Source organism: Zerene cesonia, chromosome 28 (assembly GCF_012273895.1).
Source record: "Zerene cesonia ecotype Mississippi chromosome 28, Zerene_cesonia_1.1, whole genome shotgun sequence".
NCBI classification, from domain to species: Eukaryota; Metazoa; Arthropoda; class Insecta; order Lepidoptera; family Pieridae; genus Zerene; species Zerene cesonia.
In genome coordinates this window covers 3,866,444-3,890,135 of record NC_052129.1, presented here as the reverse complement: position 1 = coordinate 3,890,135, position 23,692 = coordinate 3,866,444, and the positions used below count along the sequence as shown (strand labels likewise).

Genomic DNA, 23,692 nt, shown 5'->3' with positions numbered 1-23,692 from the left:
ACGGCACGCATTAGTTCTTTTGTTTCCAACGTTCCGCGCTTAGACAAATTCCTACTTGTTTATGTGTCGTTCGATAAAAGCCACGACGTACAATTTAAATTTGATATTTATTAATACAAATTATCACGTGTAATTAAAATACTCATAAAAAATAGGGTGAGGCTATTCAAGTGGTGGGCACTGTATATTCAAAAGAATTTAATTATAAGAAGTAATACGCGCTTGCTAGCCAATGCCGTAATTATAGATACAAGTTTAACATGTAATATCAACGAAATAATTGCGATTGATACGTGAATTGGTGATTAGATAATTCGTGCTATCTCTGAAATTTTAATAACAAAGGCCATTTAAAAATACGTAATAAAACGCGGTTAAGTACGTATGTTCGTTATTCGCTTCGCCCTTCGCCATCCTATTCGAAGGAATGTGTGTAAATGCTGTGTTACATGTTTTTAATGATTGTTTTTTTTTTTTTTTGTTGTATTTCGTCTAAACGACTTGTTGATGTCCAATGGCCGAGCCCTTCTAATAGTTTTTACTATCTAATCATCTATAAATCTATAAATTGAATACTCGCTGCGTCCCGCGGTTATACCCGCGTAAATCTGTATCCCGTAGGGATATCGGTTAAAAAATTAAATATGTATTATTCCAGTTGTCCAGCTATCTATTTACCAAATTTCATTGCAATCGGTTCAGTACTTTTTGCATGAAGGAGCGACAAACACACACACATCCTTACTAATAATTAATATTACAAATGCGAAAGTTTCGCATTTATAATATTAGTAGGATACCACGTACTTAAATATTTAAGCCTATGTGGTTATAGTCAGCAGTATTCAGGCAGTGAGCGGAAGATTGCGCATCCGCAGGTTACGCATGGATACACGTCATTACGTGTTGAGTTTCGCATCTATTGCTGCAAAGTTTTAAGAAATCGATCATTGTCTGAAGTAATTTATGAAATTTTTATTAAATGTAATATAATATCAAATACGTAATCAATGTACAGTGTGACGACATCATATAACATTTTTATTTCACATCGCCTTCGTGTCCAAGGAAATTTTATGGCTTATACATTGTTTAATTTCATAATAAAAACACAATTAATCGTGGAAATTTCAAGAATGTTTCGAATTATAAGTGACAATTTTTTTTTCTTCGAATATAAGTAGTCAATGTACATTCTATTATATACATATAACCACCCGAAATATTAATTATAAAACCATTTATTTATTATATTTCATAAATATAGATGAATGTAAGTATGTACCCTATATCTGTTTCCGGGAGTGCTGGCGAAATCACAAATGAAATAAATCCTTAAGACGTTTCAAGTGACGGATTTCGTAACATGGTTTATATTTTTTTTTTTGCAATAACCTAATGATACTCTAAAAAGTTTGAGACTTTTTAGAGACGTTAGAACTTTTTTTGTCTGGATTTTGCAAAGGCATATCTTTGTTCATTGTATGTACAGCGTCATCACGTAATTTTTCGTTATAATTCATTATCTTTTATAATAGTCGACAACGAAATGCATTTTCAGCGGTAATATTAGTAAAAAGGTAAAATAAAGAAATAGTTTTTTTTCTCTATCACGGTCGTTCTATAAAAAAATCCAAATTTTATCATTTGGAACGCTTTAAAGATCATCACGCCGCTTGGATACCCCTATGGGATCTTTGAAGTTTCTAAACTGGCATACCTACCACTCGCTAGGGTTATGAAAGCTGGTATGAGAAATTTCGTAAACGGCGTGCAGATGGTTGTCGCAACAGTAGACGAAACGCAAAGTACTCGGGCTATTCATAATGTACTACGGGATCAAAGGTAACGCGCTCTTTATTGCCTTAATAGCTTCGTCCTAAGTTTTCCCACGCTGTTGTTTTAAGAGAAATTGCATTGTCTTAATAGATTTAGAGGTTAACCTTTTCAAATATCGGGCTATCAAATTCTTAAGGTAAAAATGTTAAATACAACTGCAGGGATTAACGATTTTAGGTTCTTACTTCCCATCTTCTCCTTTCCTTTGTGGTTGTCTGGTAGAGATCGCACAATAATGATAAGACTCCGTCACATTATGTGCTGTATTTTATCTCAATTTGTATACAATAATTTTTTTTTTATTGTAAACCAAATGCGAAGGATTCGGATCCCTTTTTGTTATCGATTTTTTTTTATTCTTTAGTTAAATATTTCTAAAAGCCGTACATAAAGGCTCGTTGTAGACTGGCATGTCCAAGCCTAATTTGTAACGTTAATTGAATAAATGTTATTTTCGCCGCCGTTCTTGCGTCATTAAATAACAGACAAACAAACTTTCACATCAACATAATTAGTAGGTAGTTTGATAGATAAATAAATTGTGTAAAACGCTTCGTATAACGTGACATTTTTGGTGGCGCTTCAACGTCTGCGATGCTAATGGACATAACAGGTATGATTTCAATAAGTATGGCCCAGTTTTGTTGCGTAACAGTGACATAGAGGCCTGCGTCATTGGAGACGCGACGATCGTTACGAGCGGCTGCGCCTGCGCACAATGGTGGCCACTTTCGTTACGGCTTTAGGGATGATCTAGTGTCTAGGTCTATGTCGATGAAATTAAATGGTAAATTATGTAACAAGGATAATTTTTGCTCCTAAGTTCTAATTGTTTTAACTGATTGATTGCAAATAATACTGTTTAATTATTTTAGGCTAAATTACTAAAAACTACGTCCTGCACATGTACCATAATTTTTTTAAATTACATACCGTTTATTTATTTATGAATAAATAAATAAATACCGTTATAAATATGTTGTCGAATAATCAGTTTTAGAAGCGCATGAACTTAATATATATCTGATTTTTTAATACAAAACAAGGGCAAATAAAATATTTTACGACCGTAATATACCGTCACTTCCAAAGAAAAAATTAGCACTTTACACCTATATTTGTTTAGAAATATGATGTATTTATACAATGGACTTTACCAATAGATATAACATTATTATGATATATTTTTTGCGCTGTTGTGTTTCCGTTTACAGCGAACTTTAGAGCTGAGATAACGATATAAAACACGTACATAATTTAATCACATTTGACGTATAGTTGAACGATGTGATTGGAATTATTTATTACTAGCCGGTGCACGCGATTCCGCTTCAATGAGCATTTCGATATGTACAATGAATCTGATATTCTGCGGCATTAGTTCGAATATCGGATTTGTATAATTGTTGCGGGTTTCTTTGTTGAAAGTGTTATAACCATTAAACTAGAAATAAAAACGTGTTTGTGTCTTGTTTTGGTTTAAATGAAAGACTGAATTAAGCGCTGATATTCTTTTAATTGTATCTTACCGTAGTTTGAAAATGTAAATGATTCAAATATGTATCTTAGATTATTTGAATACCCCACATACGATGAAAATTATTTTTTCCTTTATGTTTATTTGCAAGCGATAAAATATGCTTTTTACCTAGATTTATATCGTCGTATTTGACGTGTTAAGAAAGCTTTAGACATACGTAGCCGGTTGCCTGACGGCTATCAGTTAGATAGAAACAATTTGGAAATCATTATAGTTTATTTTGTTCGTTTAAAACTTTCAAAACACTTTGAGTAACTATCGTGCAATTGGATCTTGTTGCGTGAGCATAGATACCTACATAAACTTTTTACAACACCCAAATTGGATGTAATTACCTGGAATTAGAAGATAATTCAAATCTACCGTCATCTGTTTAAAGAATAAATAATGTTATATAATATGAACTTTGAAAGCACGGAACTAGACGGTATAATGATATTTTGATCTTTCACGTGATGAATTAGAAACTTGTTTGCGCTTTTTATGTTGATATTGTTGAAATTAAGAAGTTCGTAAGCGACGTCATTTATAATTCATAATTTAAAAGGAAATATAGCAGTCTAGGCATCTATTAAAAGGTTTAAATTATTATTAATTTGTTTTTTTTCCCTTTTCATGTCATAAATCATGTTTCTTCATCGTCATTGCTACACGTAAGCACATTGACGCATTATTAGACGCACTATTATACGTTGTTTATTATTCATTCGTGAAGATTTATCCCATGTAAATGCAGATGTAAACTCATAATAAACTTCCTTTGCTTCAAAATGTATGATGCGTTTTGTGTATAAGTGTTTTCCCAATATATTGCAGTTTCCCGTCGGGAAAATTGCTGTATATTGGGAAAACACCACCGTATAGTATACGAGTGAGGTAAGTGAATAGAGTCCATTGTTGCTACGCTAGTTATAAGTTATCCTACACAATCTGAAACTACTTTAAATATTGTCCAGATAACACATTTGAATTTTGAACCGTCACATTATACAACTTACTTTCGTGTTATAGTTATTGGTTTTAGTGGAGTTATAAAAAAGCCTATTTTTCGCCTATTTTTATTATTAGAAAGGATACTTTCCTGCTATTTCTAGATGTAATATAAGCTAGGTCACATTGTAATCAAATCTGTCTAAATTGTATTAATACTCTCCAATTTCAATTACGTTGTAATTAAATAAATTTTTGATGCTTATTGTTCATGCATGACACTTACCCGCGCATTATTGTAAAGTTATAAGTCCTTAATTCTTAAGTTTTAAAATATAATCCCAATCATATTTTTTATTGTACTGTTGTTTTACTCAAAAGCCCCTTCAAATGGTTTAATACTGAAAACGTTAACGTTTTCACATAAACAGCTAAGTGGCTTGTTTGTTTGATCTACTTTACAGCTAAATCGATACTAGAACGGAGGTATAGTTGCTTTTTCTATAAGTGCCTATGAATTGTCTGTTCTAGTTTAAAGTCGGTCAAGCGAATTTGAACTTAACGGAATGCTTTTATGAATTATATTACACATTTAACTGTCATAAAAATATAACATGTATTGTCTTATACCGTTTCTCAAAACCGTATTATTACTTATTAGTTAGTTCGTATTCGATTATTTACCCAGTTATTTACATGTATGTAGTTATATTTGTTTGCATTCCGAAGAACAACAATTAAAGAGAAGAACGTAAATAAAACATTCTGGAAACATTTAGTTGTATCTTTGAACAAATCCATTAGGTACGGGCTATACGCAATCATTAATAGGTTTTCCTCGCGGAAATATAGTTCAATAAATTTTGTAGCAGATACATTTTTTTAAATTCTAACGAAATTCGGAATTCACGATTTCTCAGTGATAGTGTTTACTGCTGTACCCTTTGCTGGAGGTCCATTGAAATGAGAATGTGTCATAATTATAGTAACAAAAGGTTTGAGATATTTTGAAAGAACAGAAAAAATTTGATCACGAGGCGGGATTCGAACCCGCGTTTCTTGCCTAACCGTAGCAACGCCTAGCCTCTCGGCCACCCGTGATCCCTAGGAGAGACTTTTTTCTATTCTTTCAAAATATCTCATTTATAAAGCATTTCAATGCTATAAAACTAAAAATTAAACAAAAGGTTTGTCACGTGTCTCATACGCACAGTTCACCAAACCGTTTGGCATACAAATATTTGTATGAGGAATTCTGAAAATGTGTCCTACATTTGAGACATGATATTAACATAATTGTTATATCAACGTTACTTATCTCTGATCGACATGTCTTTATCGTCGCAGTACATCACTGCGAGTCCCGTCGAGTTATGAAACGCAATTTGTGTAGCTTTTGCTTTCCTCTATTTGCTATTGCGTGCTGCAACGGGTCATTCCAATACAAATATTATGCCTTGAAATCCCTACTAGTTTTATGTATGCGACAGTAACTGTCTGTCTCTCTCTTCTTCACGTCCCGTACCGAAATTTTGTAAAGAACATAGGTTAGTTTTTATGAAGGAATCTCCGCAGGGACAAAACTTGTGTCGGGAAAACCGTGAGACTGTCTAACTTTTCCTCTATTATCCCAAAGAATCCGCGAACGAAAGCCTGGTATTTTTAAGTTTTTTTTAATCTGGAAATTTAAATAAATCTTAAAATTTCGAAGAATTTAAACCACCGCCCCGCCACCTTAAAATATGTACGGTTTAACCTCAAACACATAAAAATGTAATAAGTAGTAACCTATCATAACAACCTGTAACCACACACAACCAGTAACCTATATAGAAAGTGTTTTATCGAATCGAATCGATCCTATAATCCAGATAGTTGCTTATCTCGTCATAATGTCTTCATACTTATATAATGTAATGTGTGAATTATCCAAATAAAATCGCTGTACAAGGTACATCTGATAATGTTCCACAGCAACACACTTCCTCAGCACCTACACAATTTACGCCCGCAAAGTACGTCGTAGAAGAGATTTATGTGTCAGTGTAGTTTATTCAAGATTGAGCTCGTGTATAAAGCTGAATTACTGGCTCTTAAATGATCAACACACTCACAAAGGGAGATTTCCTGGAGTCGATAGAGGAGGGCGCTTTGAATCTTTGCTAGAATTGGACCTTCAGATGAAGGTTAAAATTAGATTTAAATGCACTTCATTATCTTGGGACTGGCTTTTATATTGTGACGTTACTTTTATTGAAATGAAATGTATCAGGAATAGTAAAGTATTTATTCATGATTGTTTTATTTCGTACTAGTGACTCGCCCCGACTTCGCATGGGTACTAACATATACGTTTACCTTTCTCTTGAATCACTCTTTGTATTAAAAAACCGGCATCAAAATCGGACAATACCTTTTAAAGATATAAGCATACAAAGGGCGTCTGACCCTTTGTATGGGAAACGATTTTGTTTTATACTATATACTGATATTATATAGTTAAAATCATTCTATAAAAGGTCCTTATATTCTTTTGATATAATATTGTCTTCGAAGCAATCAAAACTGTCAACTTCGAAGACAAAAATGTCAACTATGATTAAGTAAAATATAAGTCTCCGCCTAATTCAATTCTTTAACCTTATCCTTTCATGTTTCGTAATATACGTGATGTCAGTCACGAAGGAAGGAAAATATACGTATAGTTTTGCGTTCTATAATGTTATCATAACATTTAATAGTGACACAATTGCAACAGCGTACGTCATAGGTCAACAGTACACAGTAAGTTATTTAGTATATATTAATATACATGTCGCAACGAATAAGCTGGAATTTAATAATTATAATTAGTTTCTAATTGTTACACATTTTTACGTTGCTTATTTGATAATTCACGAGGTTTATCTGACATCCAACCTTTGAGTTATGATAGCATCGCCCTAATTATAATAATAACTTTCTCGAATGTTCGACAAACTTCATTATTGTAAAGAGTAAGAACACCCAGATGGAATTTGTTTAAGGTTAATGTATATATAATACGTATGTATAATACGTGCTATTGTTTTGTATATCTGGGTTCGATATCTTTCGATCACTTTTCTTCATAAATCAATGACATGACATAGAAAGTCCTTTCACTTATTTATTTTATCTAAGAACTATATTGTAAACAACTAAATACCTTGCTGGCAATTTACTAATATTATTTTCGTCCAAAACAATCGGAAATTACCTTAAATCGACACCCAATACTTGGCAGTGAAATCAATATTGCCTGCGCAATCGTTTCATTTGTATAAAGAACTCTTTTATTCTGAGGTTTTCCAGACATCATTAACACTTATAGATCTGTGTGGCTCACAGATGCCGGTGCTTTCATGCGTAGTAATAATTCTGCCTAAATTATCCACGTTGTCGAATAGCACACATTTTATACAGTACATATGAAACTGGCGATTATCTTAGTATATAAATTACATATCACATTGTTTGTCCGCGATGGACTCCTAAACTACTCAACCAATGTTTGTTTGTTGTTGATGTTTGTTTCAACTTAAAAGATAGGACAGTTTATATTATTTCAATTACGATAGATGACTACCCGAGATGAGCCCGGGGCGTGTAGCTAGTATAGTATAAATGGTGTTGGATACGGACTGTAAACAAATGTGACTAAATAACCACTAATAAAGTGGTGAGGGAGGTGGAATATAATATTAACCCATAATAACAATGGATATTACGTTCGTATTTTACACGTGAGGAGAAATATTATGGTTTTTTATTTGCAAGTCTGCTTGCATTTTAATAAAACATGCTGGTAAAAAGTTTCATATGAAATGGATCAATAACTGTTAATTTATTAAGGACCAAAACTAACGATAAGTTCTTGCTTTAAGAAAGGTTTATCTCAGCATTCGAATGTTAAAAAGAAGACGATACCAATCCAATGATAACATGAAAAGAAATATAAAGTATGTCATACATATATCAGAGCAGATCAAAGCAATTCTGTGAAAAAATGACACACAGAAAAGTGAAGATCGATCAATAACCCCATTCAAACGGTGTTGATGTTTTTAGGATTGTGACCTCCAATAAACGGAAAAGCTCTTTCTCTATGAGACCTCAACTGTAATGTTTAAAAAAAATATTAGTAAATCTTGATTATTATATTATTGCCTGGTTTAACTTTTATCTGGCATAAAACTTCTTATTAACAAAGAGAAGTATTCAAAAATTACAGCTTTCAAAATAGCTTTAGGAGTTCCAGAGTTTATTACCTACAAATAAAGTCGCATAATTTACCTACCAACAGGACTATAGATGTATCTGATAATTATGTATAATCAGTATAACCTCAAGTTTTAACTTAATACTTGGAAAAGTACAGACAACAAAAACGGTTAAGCGTGCGAGTTTAATGCGCTGCGCCTGATTGCCTTCACCTGCCTATAAAAAGAGACGGATGACACAAAATAATAACAATAATGTGCTATATAATATATTGACGTGGCCAATTGATGGCTATCAGTCATTACACTACGTAAGGACTCAGCACATAGGGCGAACAAAAAACGAAAATCATACGCACATATTAACAACTGCACAACGTGAATTTCTATAAATTGACATGCGATTTTCTCTCTTATTTCGGTGCGTGTATGAGGCGAAAATTACATAAAACGTTTTTGTTTATTATATGCTGAGTGTGTACAGTTTGTGCCATGATTCAGCTGTAGAGACGAAATCGAAATCAGTCAGTGGAGGAATGCCTTGAGCTACAGACGTTTTATCTGTTGTTCATGTATTAATCGTATGTTACTTGATATTTTGACAAAATTAATTAGCTTTGTGTTTTAAGTGATTGTGCTAACGTTGTGTTGTAATGGATTTTAGTTGGTAAGTCATCCTTTAGATTTCATAATTTAATGAAAAATTCATTTATTCCGATATTACGAGTCAAGGTTAGCGAATCAACTTATTAAATATTAAATATAAATCAACTGTTTGGTTACATTTATATCGCGTTTATTCACTAAGGTGATATTTAAGTAATAAATTATAATACGAGTACAATGTACAAGTTTTAGGGATGGTCTAAATAATTAATTCTATAACAAGTGTAAGATAAATTCGATTTTACAGTAACGTGTTTTGTTTTCCAAATGGTATCCAAGACACAAAGAAGTAAATACGAAAAGATGAATTATTGAATTACCTTCGTTGTACGCTCAGCCACTTTCTATATTACGGGTTTTTAAAGAGAGAGTGCTTTGAAAGATGAAGCGGTGAAAGTTGTGGTGTGTTAAATTATTTTTTTTTCTGCGTAACATAGCTGCGAACATGGGATTGATGTTTTCGCAAAATCCATAGTTATGTAATTATTAAATGTTATAACTATTTTGTAATAGATGAGGCGTTATATTAATTAACCTTATTAGTTTTATCTGGTTTTTGAAGGACGATTATACTCGTGGATTATAGGTAAAGTTATTTGATTAATAGTATTAAGTAGACTTTATTGCTGCAAATAGGATCTTCAAGTTTACGAGTGTGGAGCCTTTATAGCTTACTAGCTGTTCGCTCCGGCTTTGTTCGAGGTATATAAATTGCTTATATCACTTAGTGAAGACGCCGCTATCTTATGGGTGAAAGAATTTTTAAATCGGTCAAGTAGTTTTTGTGCGAAAGCATTACAAACACATTAACATTAACAAATCTAAATACTAAATACAAATGTATACTCTTTATAATATTTTATATCAATCTAGATAGAAACACGCAATCAATAGAAACATTGAATAATTAAATCGAGTTAATTTTGGAAGATAATGGGCATATTGAATATTTAATTCAGGTATTATTTGTTAATTAATAAAAATTCATACAAAAGAGGAGTCGTGATTAGGTCTCGTTTAATCTCTATCCAGGTTGCTTTTATAAAAGTGGATCAAGATTACGAAATGCTTATCAAATGCCTAATCATCATAAATGAGTGTTGTTAGCAATCGGCTGTTCCATAATACAACGTAACAACATCTGAGTTATGTATGATGTCTCTTGTATGTCATCGTGTGTTAATTATCTTACTTGCAATCCGTTCTCGCTTCGCTTCGCTTCGATTTAGAAATAGGGTGTCGGATTTTCAGGAGTCCCATGTATATGGCGGTCTTAATTTGAAATATATTCATATATAGATGTTTTGTTCATAAAAAAATATGAATATGAGATATATTCCTATACAGGTGTTTTATTTGTCACAATAAAGTCATTTTTCCAGTAACAAAATAGTGATAGGTAATTTTTTTAAATACGAGTGAAGAAATTTAAGTATCAAATCTTAAACATTAAATCAAGACAGAGTTCTTATCCATTTGCATAGTCCCGAAAAGTCATCAATACAATTCTTAGAAATATATATTTGAACTACATCAACCCAGTAAGGGCCACTAGGGCGTACCTAGTGCAATGTATAAAAACAAAGTATAAAGGTTTGAAACATTTTCAATAAATGTATATTTTTGTTTTTTTTTCTGGTACGTTGTTTATGCTACGGAATTAACGACATTTTAATATCGCTCCTGGCCTCAAATCAATGTCAATGAATCTCTTTGAGGTAACGAAAGTGTTGTTACACAATACTTCACTAAACTTGAATACTTAATGTGTTGTTAAGTTCAACCGAAGCGATCGTAATATGAACAATTTATTCAAATGACTATGTTATTGCTCTGCAAGGCTACTTACGGTAATTTTACATTAACTAATTCTAATTTTTATTCTAAACAAAATGTTGTTAATGTATCGTTTTTTGGAATTTATTAATTTTTTTTGCTATGTGTTATAAAGGAACTCTTAATGAAATACGAGTTCTATGAATTTAATTTTATCAATCACGTGAATAGCTTTAATAATATAAATAAAGATTCACATATTTTAAATAGAATAAAGATGTATTTAACGGATGAAACTAACCTTCTATCCTATATAGCTATTGTTATTGTATAAAAAAGGTAATTGTGGGTTTGTGTGTGTAATTTATCACACTTACATAAATTCGACTACCTTGTATTTGAAAACTCGAAAAGAAAGTAGGTGGTGTTCATTTGTAAAAAATTGTAAACTACTAGCTGCGCCCCGCGGTTTCACCCGCGTAAGTCTTTATCCTGTAAGAATACCGGGATAAAAAGTTGCCTATATCTTATTCCAGTTGTCCAGCTGTCTACGTACCAAATTTCATTGCAATCGGTTCAATAGTTTTTGCGTGAAAGAGTAACAAACACACATATATCCTTAAAAACTTTCGCATTTATAAGGAAGGATAGGATAGGACTAGTAGGATATTCGTGCTAGGTAGTAGGTAGATATCCAACGAAAATGTCATGTTTTTATTGAAAGGCAAGAATTCGAGTAAAATGTATGACTATAATGCGACATCCTCGGTGTAGTACAGCGTTATCGTGTAGAAGGTCGCGTAATTAAAGCAATTATTGAGATAATGACTTTAATCCGCGTTTATTATTTTCATTTGTAGTCAACAATGATATGGAATGGGGATCTAGTCCCGGCGCTTTGTTTAACGGTTAAGAAACCAATTGTATGATTATAATTATTATATTGTTTATTTATAAATCGTCGTCTTTGTTGCGCTCATTAAATATAAAATGGTTGATGAATCGACAGAACAATGGGAATTAAATGATCAGTGAATCTGGTTTATAATACGTATCTATCCCAACACTCAGAACGGACCTGAAAGGTTATTTAAAAAAAACATATGCACCTTTTATCTTTATCTAATATATAAAATTCTCGTGTCACAGTTTTCGTTGCCATACTCCTCCGAAACGACTTGACGGATTTTGATGAAATTTTTTGTGCTTATCCGGTATCTATGAGAATCGGACAACATCTATTTTTCATCCCCCTAAATAATCAGAGTAAGGCAGAACAGCGTTTGCCGGGTGCAGCTAGTCTCTATATGAAATTCTTTTGTCACAATGTTAGTTAGCATACTCCTCCGAAACGACTTAACTGATTCTCATGAAATTCTCTGTGCATATCGGGTAGATGTGAGAATCGGCTATCATCTATTTTTCATACCCTTAAATGACAAGAGTGAGACAGAAAAGCAAGTGCCGCGACACCTAGTATTCTATATTTGTATACTTTAACTCTCCATATGATATGTTCATGGGTGGTAAAGAGCAGGTGACAGGTGATCCCATACCATATGCACTTGACATACGGTAAGCACGTCATTAAATATCATTTTAATTAACCTCTAATGTACAGATTGTGCTTTGAGTTCCTAAAAATTCCGCGTACGTAAAATATCATTGGATGTGTGCTGAACTTTTTCTTTATTCGACTTAAGCTATCTGCGGATGACACTTAATTTCATCTACTTAGTATGGTTTTCGATTGATATTGACTCTTAGTCACTAAGGCAGAAGCTTTAAAACTAAACTACAGAACTGATTAAATGTTATATTGTCTTCATATTGATTTGGTAAATATATATCGATTGTCGTCTGTATGCAAGGTTCAGTAATAAATAAATAATATTTAAATGACCTTCACGATACTATATTTGAATATTAATTTTTCGTGTCTTGGTGTCTCTCGTTATGACTTATGCAAGTTGTAAATAGTTGCTAGTAAACTATTAAACTGTTAGCTGTCCGCAAAATTGATAATATATGTGACCAGGTTTTAAATGATATTTTAACTTATGAATATAAATAGAAACGTCGTATGAAATTGTGATTGAGTTGATATTTTTTACATAATATTTTTTATATATATTCCGTTCGTATTCATTGAAATGGTTACATTTTAAACTGCAAGCCTCAATGTAATTTTTCAATGGACTATTCATCTTAATTTATATTTGCACTAGCTGTGCCCCGCGGTTTCACCTGCGTATGTCCGTATCCCGTAGGAATATCGGGATAAAAAGTTGCCTATATGTTATTCCAGTTGTTCAGCTGTCTACGTACCAAATTTCATTGCAATCGGTTTAGTAGTTATTTCGTGAAAGAGCAACAAACGCCCACACATCCTTACAAACTTTCGCAATTATAATATAAGTAGGATTTATTTTAATGTTCGATTAAAATATGTTTATTTTTTCATAATACCTAGTACACTTATCTTTTGATGACTGTTACTGAGAAAAATCTGCCTGCAAATAATGGGAAATTTAGTATGTGCTTTGGGATGGCCCAAAACATATTAGTAATAAATTCCCAAAGGTAACACTTCCATTGAACTGGGCTATTTCTTAAACGATGCTGATATTTATCATTTATAAAGCTACATAAGCTTCACGTTAAATGTAATATTTCCATTGCCTATTTAGTAAATATTTGTTTTTCTGACAAAATAAGAAAAAATTGTATGAAGCTGTTATGAAATGTGACTTATGATTTATTTGTTATTTAATTTTTTGTTAATTTAAATATTTAGCGTAAGTTTTTCTTTAAATATAAATAATATTTCAATAATGTTTCAGTGAAAGGTCATACGTGGTAGTTAATAATTTTTAATGATAGGTATTTAAAATTTAGTGACACTCTCATAAATATTTATATTTTAAATACATTTAAATATCCACTGACGTTTTGAAATAGCTTTGTTTTTTAGTTTTTTAATTAATTTTATGTTACAATAAACTAAGACTTCGCCCCTGGTCTGAAAATTAAAATTGTACGCAATAAACATACGTGTATCTACATAGTATCATAATATTCAGATCAGGTAAGAGAAGATCCTGTACATTCAAAGCCTTTGTGCTCCGAGTTAGATAAGAAACTAGTATGTAACTGTAAAAAAATCTAAAGTAGGTAAGTCTAGACACATTAACCATACCATTAAATGTCTCCGTAGCGACGAAAAAAAAGACAAACATACAAATACATTTTTGAATTATAGTATTATAAGTAACTAACGGTCCGCCCCGGCGTCACCCGTGGTCGTATTTCTCTGCATAAGAATCTTCCGTGTCCGTTACAAAAACGCTAAAAAATATTACCCGAATGGTCGAGCCGTTCACGAGATTTAGCGACACATTTGGCGGTTCATCTTCATTCATATAGATGTGTATAATATAGTAAGGATACATAATATACACATACTAAACGTTACATGTTCACATCATTATCGTTGTTATTAGAAAGGTCAAGACGATCAAGGCACTTAGTAATAATAATAATAAACGCAAGTCCTTTGTTTTGATGGTGACTTGCCTTTGGCGCTTACATAATACGTAATACTTCCTATGTACAATAGAAATTATCATATTCTAAGGTTCATTGTGAATAAATTGCGAAAATACTTTGTCGATTGTTCTGGTCTGTGCCCGACTCGAATAAATACATTTATATCAATAAATAATATAATAATATATAATGAATAATGAGGAAGTGATAGAGTATTTTTTTCTATAGAAAGATGTTCGATGTGGGTAATTGGAGTGCATAAAAATGTTTTTAACGAGTATTTTCATTTATTTCTTTAAGTGACACCGGTGTCACTAGCAATTTATATCTATAAGTATTTTTAATATATATTGTATATTTGTTTGTGTATATCCTAAGGTTTGAGTGTATTTACTCATAATATATTGTTTTCCAAAACAGTAGTCATTCACATCACACATACGTTTTAAAATTAATATGAATATGTTATTTAAAAATACGACTATTTTAAGAAATAACTAGACTGCCTCTATATTGTCAGAATCAGACATAATTTGAATGGCACCACCGAAAGCACCAGCCTTCAAGAATCATTAGAATCGTTACACCCAGAAGTTCAGAGGTAACAAACAAAGAAATATAAATACATCTGGATTGAGAAACTCCCCTATTTCTTCGGTTGAAAATACAATGCCCATTAGAAGTGGGTAACAAAGAGCACCATGATTTTGTTTGAATTAGATAGATATTGCGTTTAACAATTAAATAGTTAATGATTGATCATTGCACGCTTATAATACAATGAATACAATGACCTAAGAGTTGGATAATGGATAATTACAAATCGCCTCTTATCCACTTTGTTAGTTAAGAATAACAGTCTATCGCGGTTTGACGATCGCTAGGACAACGGAATGTGAATATGCGGCCAATAGTAATAATTATATGTATAAGAAACATTTGGTATTAGGTTTTGTTTGAACCTTTTTAAGAATACTAAAAGTTTATGTCCCTTAGGAAACAACATTTTTAGTTACGTATGTTATTTTTTATTCTAGGCTACCTAGGCTAGGGCGTACGCTTCTTGCCCCGACTAGGCTAGGGCGTAGCCGGGGCAGCAAGCGTCTAGTGTACCTAATTAAGCTATGTTAGTTATATATTACTACTAATTGTCAAGTTTCGTCTGTAGCATATAAAAGTTGCATGAATATTAAATGAGGAAAAATATACAAAAACAATATTTGAAGTAGATTGTTTATCCTGTAATAATTGAAGTTCAATCGACGCAGAAGTTTTTGTGGTTTAAGTAATTATAATGTAATAAAAAAAGTAATAAACACTCTTTAATGATAGTATCGCCTTAATTGCCTCCTTTCTTATACAGAGTATACGTAAGAAAGTTATTTAATCCTGCCGATTCTAATCCTACTAATATTATAAATGCGTAAAAAAAGTTTGTAAGGATGTGTGTGTGTTTGTTGCTCTTTCACGCAAAAACTACTAAGCCGATTGCAATTAAATTTGGTACGTAGACAGCTGGACCACTGGAATATCGTAAAGGCTACTTTTTGTCCCGATATTCCTACGAGATTCGGACTTACGCGGGTGAAACCGCGGGGCGCAGCTAGTAGGATTATAAGGTAAACTTGTGAAATTATAATATTGTCACCAATCCTTGATAAGTGTACGAAGTTTGAATTAAATCTGTCAGTTCAAACTTTGAAGTGGGTCGAAATCAAGCCCATAAAAGTTTATTAGAATACTAGAGAGAGAGAACATAGGAGAAGCTAATATAAAAGCATTTTAAAATTATCATGAACATATTAAATATGATGAATTAAATATTTTAATGCATTGGAATATGCGTGTTAAAGATAAAACACGAATTATATATAAAATATTATTGAATAGTTAGCTGCACCGTTGGAATGATCCAGAACAAATATAATCGAAATATGAATGTCAATAATTGCATACGTTATTGTCGATAATAATTTATTCAACTTATAAATTTATGTAAATTTTTTATGCGCGAATATTCATAGTAATACGTGGTAATAGTTCATCGCATTGGAGGGGTATATATTCAGACCTCGGCCGCTTTGGACGACCCTGAACTTATTCAATATTAATTTTGCGTTTAGCTTTCAGTTTCATTGTTTGCTAATTAAATTGATACGATATACGATAGTTGATAAGGACTAATTTTCAACCGACGTTCTGAAAAACGAAGGAGATTGGTAATTCGCTGTTTTTTTTTTAAGACCCCATGGAATTTAAACCGATGGACGTGATTCTTTATGTGGAAATTGTTGTCATTTGGTCCCATTTGGTCCCCTTTTAGAATCTGGAATGGTGTATATCCCTGAACTTCAACCCTTCACAAATTACGATGCGGTTAAGTTTGTCTCCTTATATCTCCTCTCTCTCCCCCAACTCTTTAAAATATTAAATTGCATATAATTCATCATGATCAACATACTGGTTTCATCACGATTTTCCTTCACCGGTGCAGTTGCGATGATGTTAATAATGCGAAGATAAATTAGAAAATTAATCTGCACGTGCAATTTTCCATCGTGTTTTAAATTACTTTATGTTTTATTTGGAGGTCTTAACCTACTGATAAAAATTGAACATAGTCGGTTTTAAAGATTATATTTAATAGTATTTCATAAATATTTAATCTTTTCACTAGTATTTAAAGATCATATTCGGTATTAAACTTTACACATGTCCAATTTGCGTAGCATTGCAATGCAATCAATGAATTTGTTTTGATAAAAGAACAGGATTTCCAAAAAAATATATTTTCAAACGTAACACCCAAACAAAAACGTCTGAATTTTATCCCATTGACAGATATGCAATATGCACAGGTTTTCCTCGAAATATATTTTTAGCCTCAACTCAGGTCTTTCCTGTACACTTTATCTAAATTTCCTCTAAACAACCTCGGTGACACATAAATACTTGACACGTGATTTAGTGACATCTGCCCGACGATTCTGAAATACCTTCCGCGTCACCTGTTTTAAATTCACACCACTTTGGCAGGCCGTAAAAAATGTAAGATTAATTACAATGTGGCTACGTGAGTGCTTAATGTGATTAGGCTCGATTTGAAGACGCGAGTTTTGAGAACGAACGAGACGGTTTTAGTCTCTCTAATTTATGATTCACTAGCTTTTGCCCGCGGCTTCGCATGCGTTTAATTGGGCGTAATTTAATAGATGTTATTAGATATATAAACCTTCATAAAAAATTTCGATCAAATTCCGTTACGTAGTTTTAAGGATTTAAACAGATAGGGACATAGAAAGCGACTTTGTTTTATACTATGTAGTGATGGTGGAGTATAGAGAAGACCGCCTCATTGGTATAATGGTTAACATCTGAGTGTAGAACCGAGGGGTCCTGGGTTTTAGACTTATTATAAATAATTGTGATAATTAATCAAGATAAAAACTATCCTATATATATTAAGTTGGACCAAATCTTAATATATAAAATTCTCGTGTCACAGTTTTCGTTGCCATACTCCTCCGAAACGGCTTGACCGATTCCTCTGAAATTTGGTAAGCATATTGGGTAGGTCTGAGAATCGGCTAACATCTATTTTTTATCCCGATATTCCTACGGGATACGGACTTACGCGGGTGAAACCGCGGGGCGCAGCTAGTTACATATAAAATGCCTTATTTCGTCAAAATCGCTCGAGTTGGTGAAGAGTTCATTGGGAACATACATCTCATCATCATGACACTGGATTTTTATACATTAAGATATACCTATGTTTTAAAAAAACCTTATTTGTTATTCAGTTATCAATAGTACTCGAATGAAAAAACCTATAGAATAAAAATAGTGTAAATTGAGTTACATCTACATTTTATCAAGTGTTAACCAAGCAATTGCGATAATTTGGTTCGGACAAATATAATATCCGAGGCATTGGCTGAGTCATTGATGCAAGAGTTCTTGTAATCGCATACGCGTGTGATTTTTATTATTTCGTTGTGATTTAATTCATCACTAGCTTCTCGCTCGCGGCTTTACCCGCGTGGTCATTACCATGGTAACGAGATGTTTCGGTAAAATCTAGCCTATATCTATCTGTAGCCATCGATATCATACCAAAACATCGCTCCGTTGCGACGTGAAAGAAAGATAAAGAAACAAATGAACATACACGCTTTCGCATTTTTTATATCAGTAAGGATTTATCATGTTTCAAATAACTCGTTAACTCGACGTTTGTGAACAGTTAAATGTTGAGGAACTAGTTCGAAGGCCTTGGGGTTGGGTCAAGGTGATAATGTTATCATGGGTTATTACGATATGCTGTACTGGTTAAGCTCATAGTATGTATATAGCAGTTTATTTGGGAATTTGTAATATTGGCTGGATTGTGGTGTGATCTTGATAATGATTCATGGAACAGAATCTGTACTTCTGCTTGTTTGTTTGTACACGCTAATCTCAGGAACTACTGAAATGATTGTAAAATTCTTTGCCTGTGGGATATGAACATGACCCGTGAGTACTTATAGGGTTTATGTATATTATACATCTGTTTATGTATAATGTATTATCGACGAAGCCGGGGCGGACCGCTAGTTGGTGATATTTGTCAAATGTCCACGTGTTGCTTGCTAAGCCTAAACGAGTGTAGTTGAAACCGTCGGTGTTTTGTGCTTTAAGGCCCATCTTTCATATATACCAAATACTAGCTGCGCCCCGCAGTTTCACCCGCGTAAGTCTGTATCCCGTAAGAATATCGGGATAAAAAGTTGCCTATATGTTATTCCAGTCGTCCAGCTATCTACGTACCAAATTTCATTGCAATCGGTTCAGTAGTTTTTGCGTGAAAGAGCAACAAACGCACACACATCCTTACAAACTTTCGCATTTATAATATTAGTAGGAAGTAAGATATATGGATAATACTATTATAGGAGATTAGATATCAGTTAAAAAAACATTCATCCTTACTAATATTATAAATGTGAAAGTAACCAACCATAACCTTGCTTTGTTACAGAAGGACAAATCAATAAACTTCGGTAATTGTATACTTAATTTTGGTACAAAATTTAAGTATTTTAGCTCATACAGTATATTCTCTATAGTGCCTAGATTAGAAGGACGTTTAAATAAATAAAAAATATATGAAGAATTTCACTCAATCAATCACAATGCAAAGTATTTCTAAAATGTTACATTTAGTTATCGAGTTATAAAACATACAAGTGAAATACGTTCCCGACTCCATTAGCAATAAAATGCTTTATCGTAGAGTTATTCTACTGAGAATGGATTTTATTAGACTGTGATACTTCACAATCTAAGTATGTATAGTATTTGATTATCTGTGGTAGTGTTATTCTTTCTCATTGTATTGCTATTCACTGTGTTCGCACTGCTTTTTTTCGATAAAAATTACAATAATTGTATGTAGGTTTTTATGTTTTTATGCATAGTTTTTTTTGCATCGTCTTAAGATTAAATCAATGGGAAACTTATGGAGCCTTCAGAGAAGTCTGCTATGTTTTATCAAATATATATGTTTATTTGGCACGTGTACCTACGTATTTACACGAATTAAAAGAAAATCTCATGTGGACAAAAATTATTATTTGAATACTATAAGGAAACTGGACATCATGAAATGTAAAGAACCACGTTGTATAGTTTATATACGAATAACTTACATGGATTTATGGCTTCTTGTTATGTTGCAAATGATGTCGTGACTGAGAGACTTACGAGACGTGGACTATGCTCAAGCTATTTAAATAAGGTTTATTATATTGTATAGGTACTTGATAAATTGACAAATATACGAAAAACCTTTGTTGCAATTAAATAATGTGTCTAAAAATAGCATGAAACCAGTTGTGCATAATCTTAAATTGGCAAATTTATATTTGCATAGTTTTACATCAAACGTTATCCTTAAAAGATCGATCAAATAATAAGAAATAATTTCGTGTTGTCCGATTTAAACTTGGGATGCTCTATACATTTAAATCGATAGTCTAATATTAAACACAGTAGGTAAATTGAGGAAGGCGTTGATCGAATTTAAATTCGAAAATGAAGATGCAAATGGACTTAAGCAATTTTATCATGTATTGATTACTGAGTCTTACTTCGATACTGGTATGATATAAATTGGAATAAAAAAGCATTATTAAAAACTGAGCTTGGCTTAAAATTAGTATTAACTGATATTGGAGAGTTCTTAATTAAAGATAAGTCTCATGTAGATGAAGTGCACAGTGAAGAAAATTACGTTGTTTGCATTAACGTCATGGGAGTTCCTCAAGGCTCAACAGTTGGACCTATACATTATTTAATAGATGACATTGTTAGATGTTGATCATTTTTACCACAAGCATAGTAAGCTCATTTTATATGAAGTCAAGACTATTTCCATGATCTCCATTATTCATGCTCTTATCGTTCTCATCATTAAAATTCTATTAACATTGATGACTATAATTTAAAAATCATTATATCTCTGTTTGTGGATATCCTTGGTTACGGCATTTTTTAAATTCAATTTTTACTTTTTGTTTTCATGTATACAATGTCGTTGTTTTGCAAGAATACTTATTAATTATAATTTTAAATTTTTGCAAAGAAGTGTTCATGAATAAATCCTTCCAAAACCTTCTAATTATATCCACTTTGTTTTAAAGATTTTTATTGTTTTACTACATATAATTATCTAATTACAATTTATTGAGACGGACCAGATAAAAGATAATAACGATATCTAATCTGGAGCTGTGGCATTATAAAAATGTTAAATTCGAAAACGCTTTGATTTTGCAACGATTTCGTAAAGATATTTGAATATTCTAAATGGAATGTACTAGAAGTAACATTATGTACGTAGTAACTATTTAGTAATCTGTGACAATGTTGTTTATATCAGAATAATAACGGTATGTGCTATAAATCTATATTTTGTAAATATGTGATAGATTGTTTTTAATCGTTGTATTATCATTATCAGTACGAAACGGGTGATTTATTCTGTAATTTTTGAATATAGAATCCTATCCTATCCTACTATCCAACTATCCCACTTCCAACTAATCCTACTTCCTACTAATCCTACTAATATTATAAATGCAAAACTTTGTAAGGATGTGTGTGTTTGTTGCTCTTTCACGCAAAAGTCTACTGGACCGATTGCAATGAAATTTGGTACGCCGATAGCTGGATAACTGGAATAACGAATAGGCTAACTTTTTATCCCGATATTCCTATGAGATATGGACTTACGCGGGTGAAACCGCGGGGCACAGCTAGTAGAATAATAATTCGATCGCGAATATATAACGGACGTTAAGCGAGCGGTACCTAGCCATTCAAGATTTTATTTATTAGCGCCGATCCTGCGCAGGCACCCAGCACAGGCTGCAGCAACTATGAAATTTTCTGTCAGTTTGACCCTCAAGTCACGTTCGCCGATAAAAACTCTATTTGAATTTATAATTGTACTATGTGAATGCAGAGAGCTGCTGCGTCTGGTTGTCACTTAAGATTTTTTACATACAAATTATATATTCGTGCGTCAGTTAGATCTTTTGTATTCGCCGGAGTTGGTGCTAATTGTTTTTTTCTCGCGACGTCTATTGAAATTCACAATAACGACTGTACCTTGTTGTTGGCATAGCAAAAACATATTGCCACCAGGAAGGCAGTGATTTCGTATTCGTCGAGCGGCATGAGGTTGATGTTTTACGTAAATCATGCGCTTAGTGGTTACTTCTATATTGTTATTTATTGGAACATTCGCTTAGGCATATCCGTTTGAGGATCGTATAAAGGTTAACTCGAAGTTAGTACGAATCGAATCGTGTTTGAAACTTCGAATACGGTCGGTACATTATTATATTGCATCGGCTTTGTAAAAAAACTTTATCGTTTTCAAACAGAATAATTGTAGTTTGCAAATATCTTTTAAACATGTTTTTGAATAGTATTTTTTTTTTCATCGATTTGACCTAAATCAACGGTATTTTGTTTGTAACTCAGAAATTTCGACTAAGCTGACTGAGGTGAACCGATTTTGACCATTTTTTTTATTTGAAAATTACCGCACCACAGGTCATTTCATTTACACAATTTATAATGTAAATGTAAATATTTTATAGTCACCTTATAATGTTTACAATAAAAATGAGAGAAATAAACTGTTCAAAATAGTTTATTTAACCACCGCGAAAAGCCTTGTCGCATTAACATCTATGACGAATTAAAGTTATATACGATGACTAATGATCATGAGGAAGTTACCTTCACAGTTTAATTATTGTTCTCACTACGCTATATGTATAGATATTAATAAGTTCCAAAAGACTTGATGACTACTAATTATGTCTCCATATTCTATTTATTTTGCGGGGGATTGCCGTCCCAGTCCATTCCTAAACCACTCCATAAAAGCGGTCATGTTCATGGTCGGTGGTGATCGTTTACCATAAGGCGAACCACCAGCTCAGTTGCTCGCTATGACATAAAAAAAATCATACAGTATATAGTAATTTCAGTATAGGAAAAAGAAAGAGCTATATAGATCGTATAGCGCCATCACTCGCCCTCCTCTGTAATTTAATTTCTATGATTTCATATTAGATATCGAATAAAATATTATAAGACATTTACGAGTGTGTGTTTGTGAATGTATGTATAATTTTGTAGTAAAATAATGTAGTAGGTAGAAGAATTTTTAAATAAACTCTTAATTACTGTTAATTTATGTATTGTTATAATACATTGTAGTGTAAAAATATTTTAATTTTGTTTGTTTCAGAAACATGGACGAGATGAAAACGCCGCTAACTGTGAACACAACGTGATATCTCGCTGTATACGTAAATTTCAATACTTGAATTGATCTCGAAGCTACGCTTATTAAAATTCAAGGAAATATTATATAGAGATTAAGGGATTGTTAAATATCAAAATGCCAGCGATATTGACGAAGATCCGTGAGCAAGCGTTCAGGGTGCAGCCGACTATAGCCGTGGGCGTGGGCGTGGGGGTGGCGCTCGCCGCGTGCGCAGTGTACGGTACGAGGGAGAAGAAACAGTCGCCGCCGTGTCATAATAACAATAATTATAAAGTGAGTATTGGTTCTTCATTATTGTGA

The 23,692-nt window shown here is 32.6% G+C and overlaps 1 protein-coding gene across 2 annotated transcripts in view; it reads left to right on the top strand.

Annotated features, from left to right (window-relative positions):
* LOC119837536 (ATP-binding cassette sub-family D member) overlaps positions 1–23,692 on the top strand; it is a 51,611-nt gene that overhangs the window by 17,695 nt on the left and 10,224 nt on the right. Inside the window, exons 1-2 of one of the 2 annotated variants that reach the window (XM_038363129.1) lie at positions 9,058–9,217; positions 23,354–23,665. In XM_038363129.1, the coding sequence (XP_038219057.1) occupies positions 23,507–23,665 (159 nt within the window). In that variant the 5' untranslated portion in view covers positions 9,058–9,217; positions 23,354–23,506. Of the gene's footprint in view, positions 1–9,057; positions 9,218–23,353; positions 23,666–23,692 lie in introns of those variants that run through there. The other variant, XM_038363131.1, reaches the window with a different exon arrangement.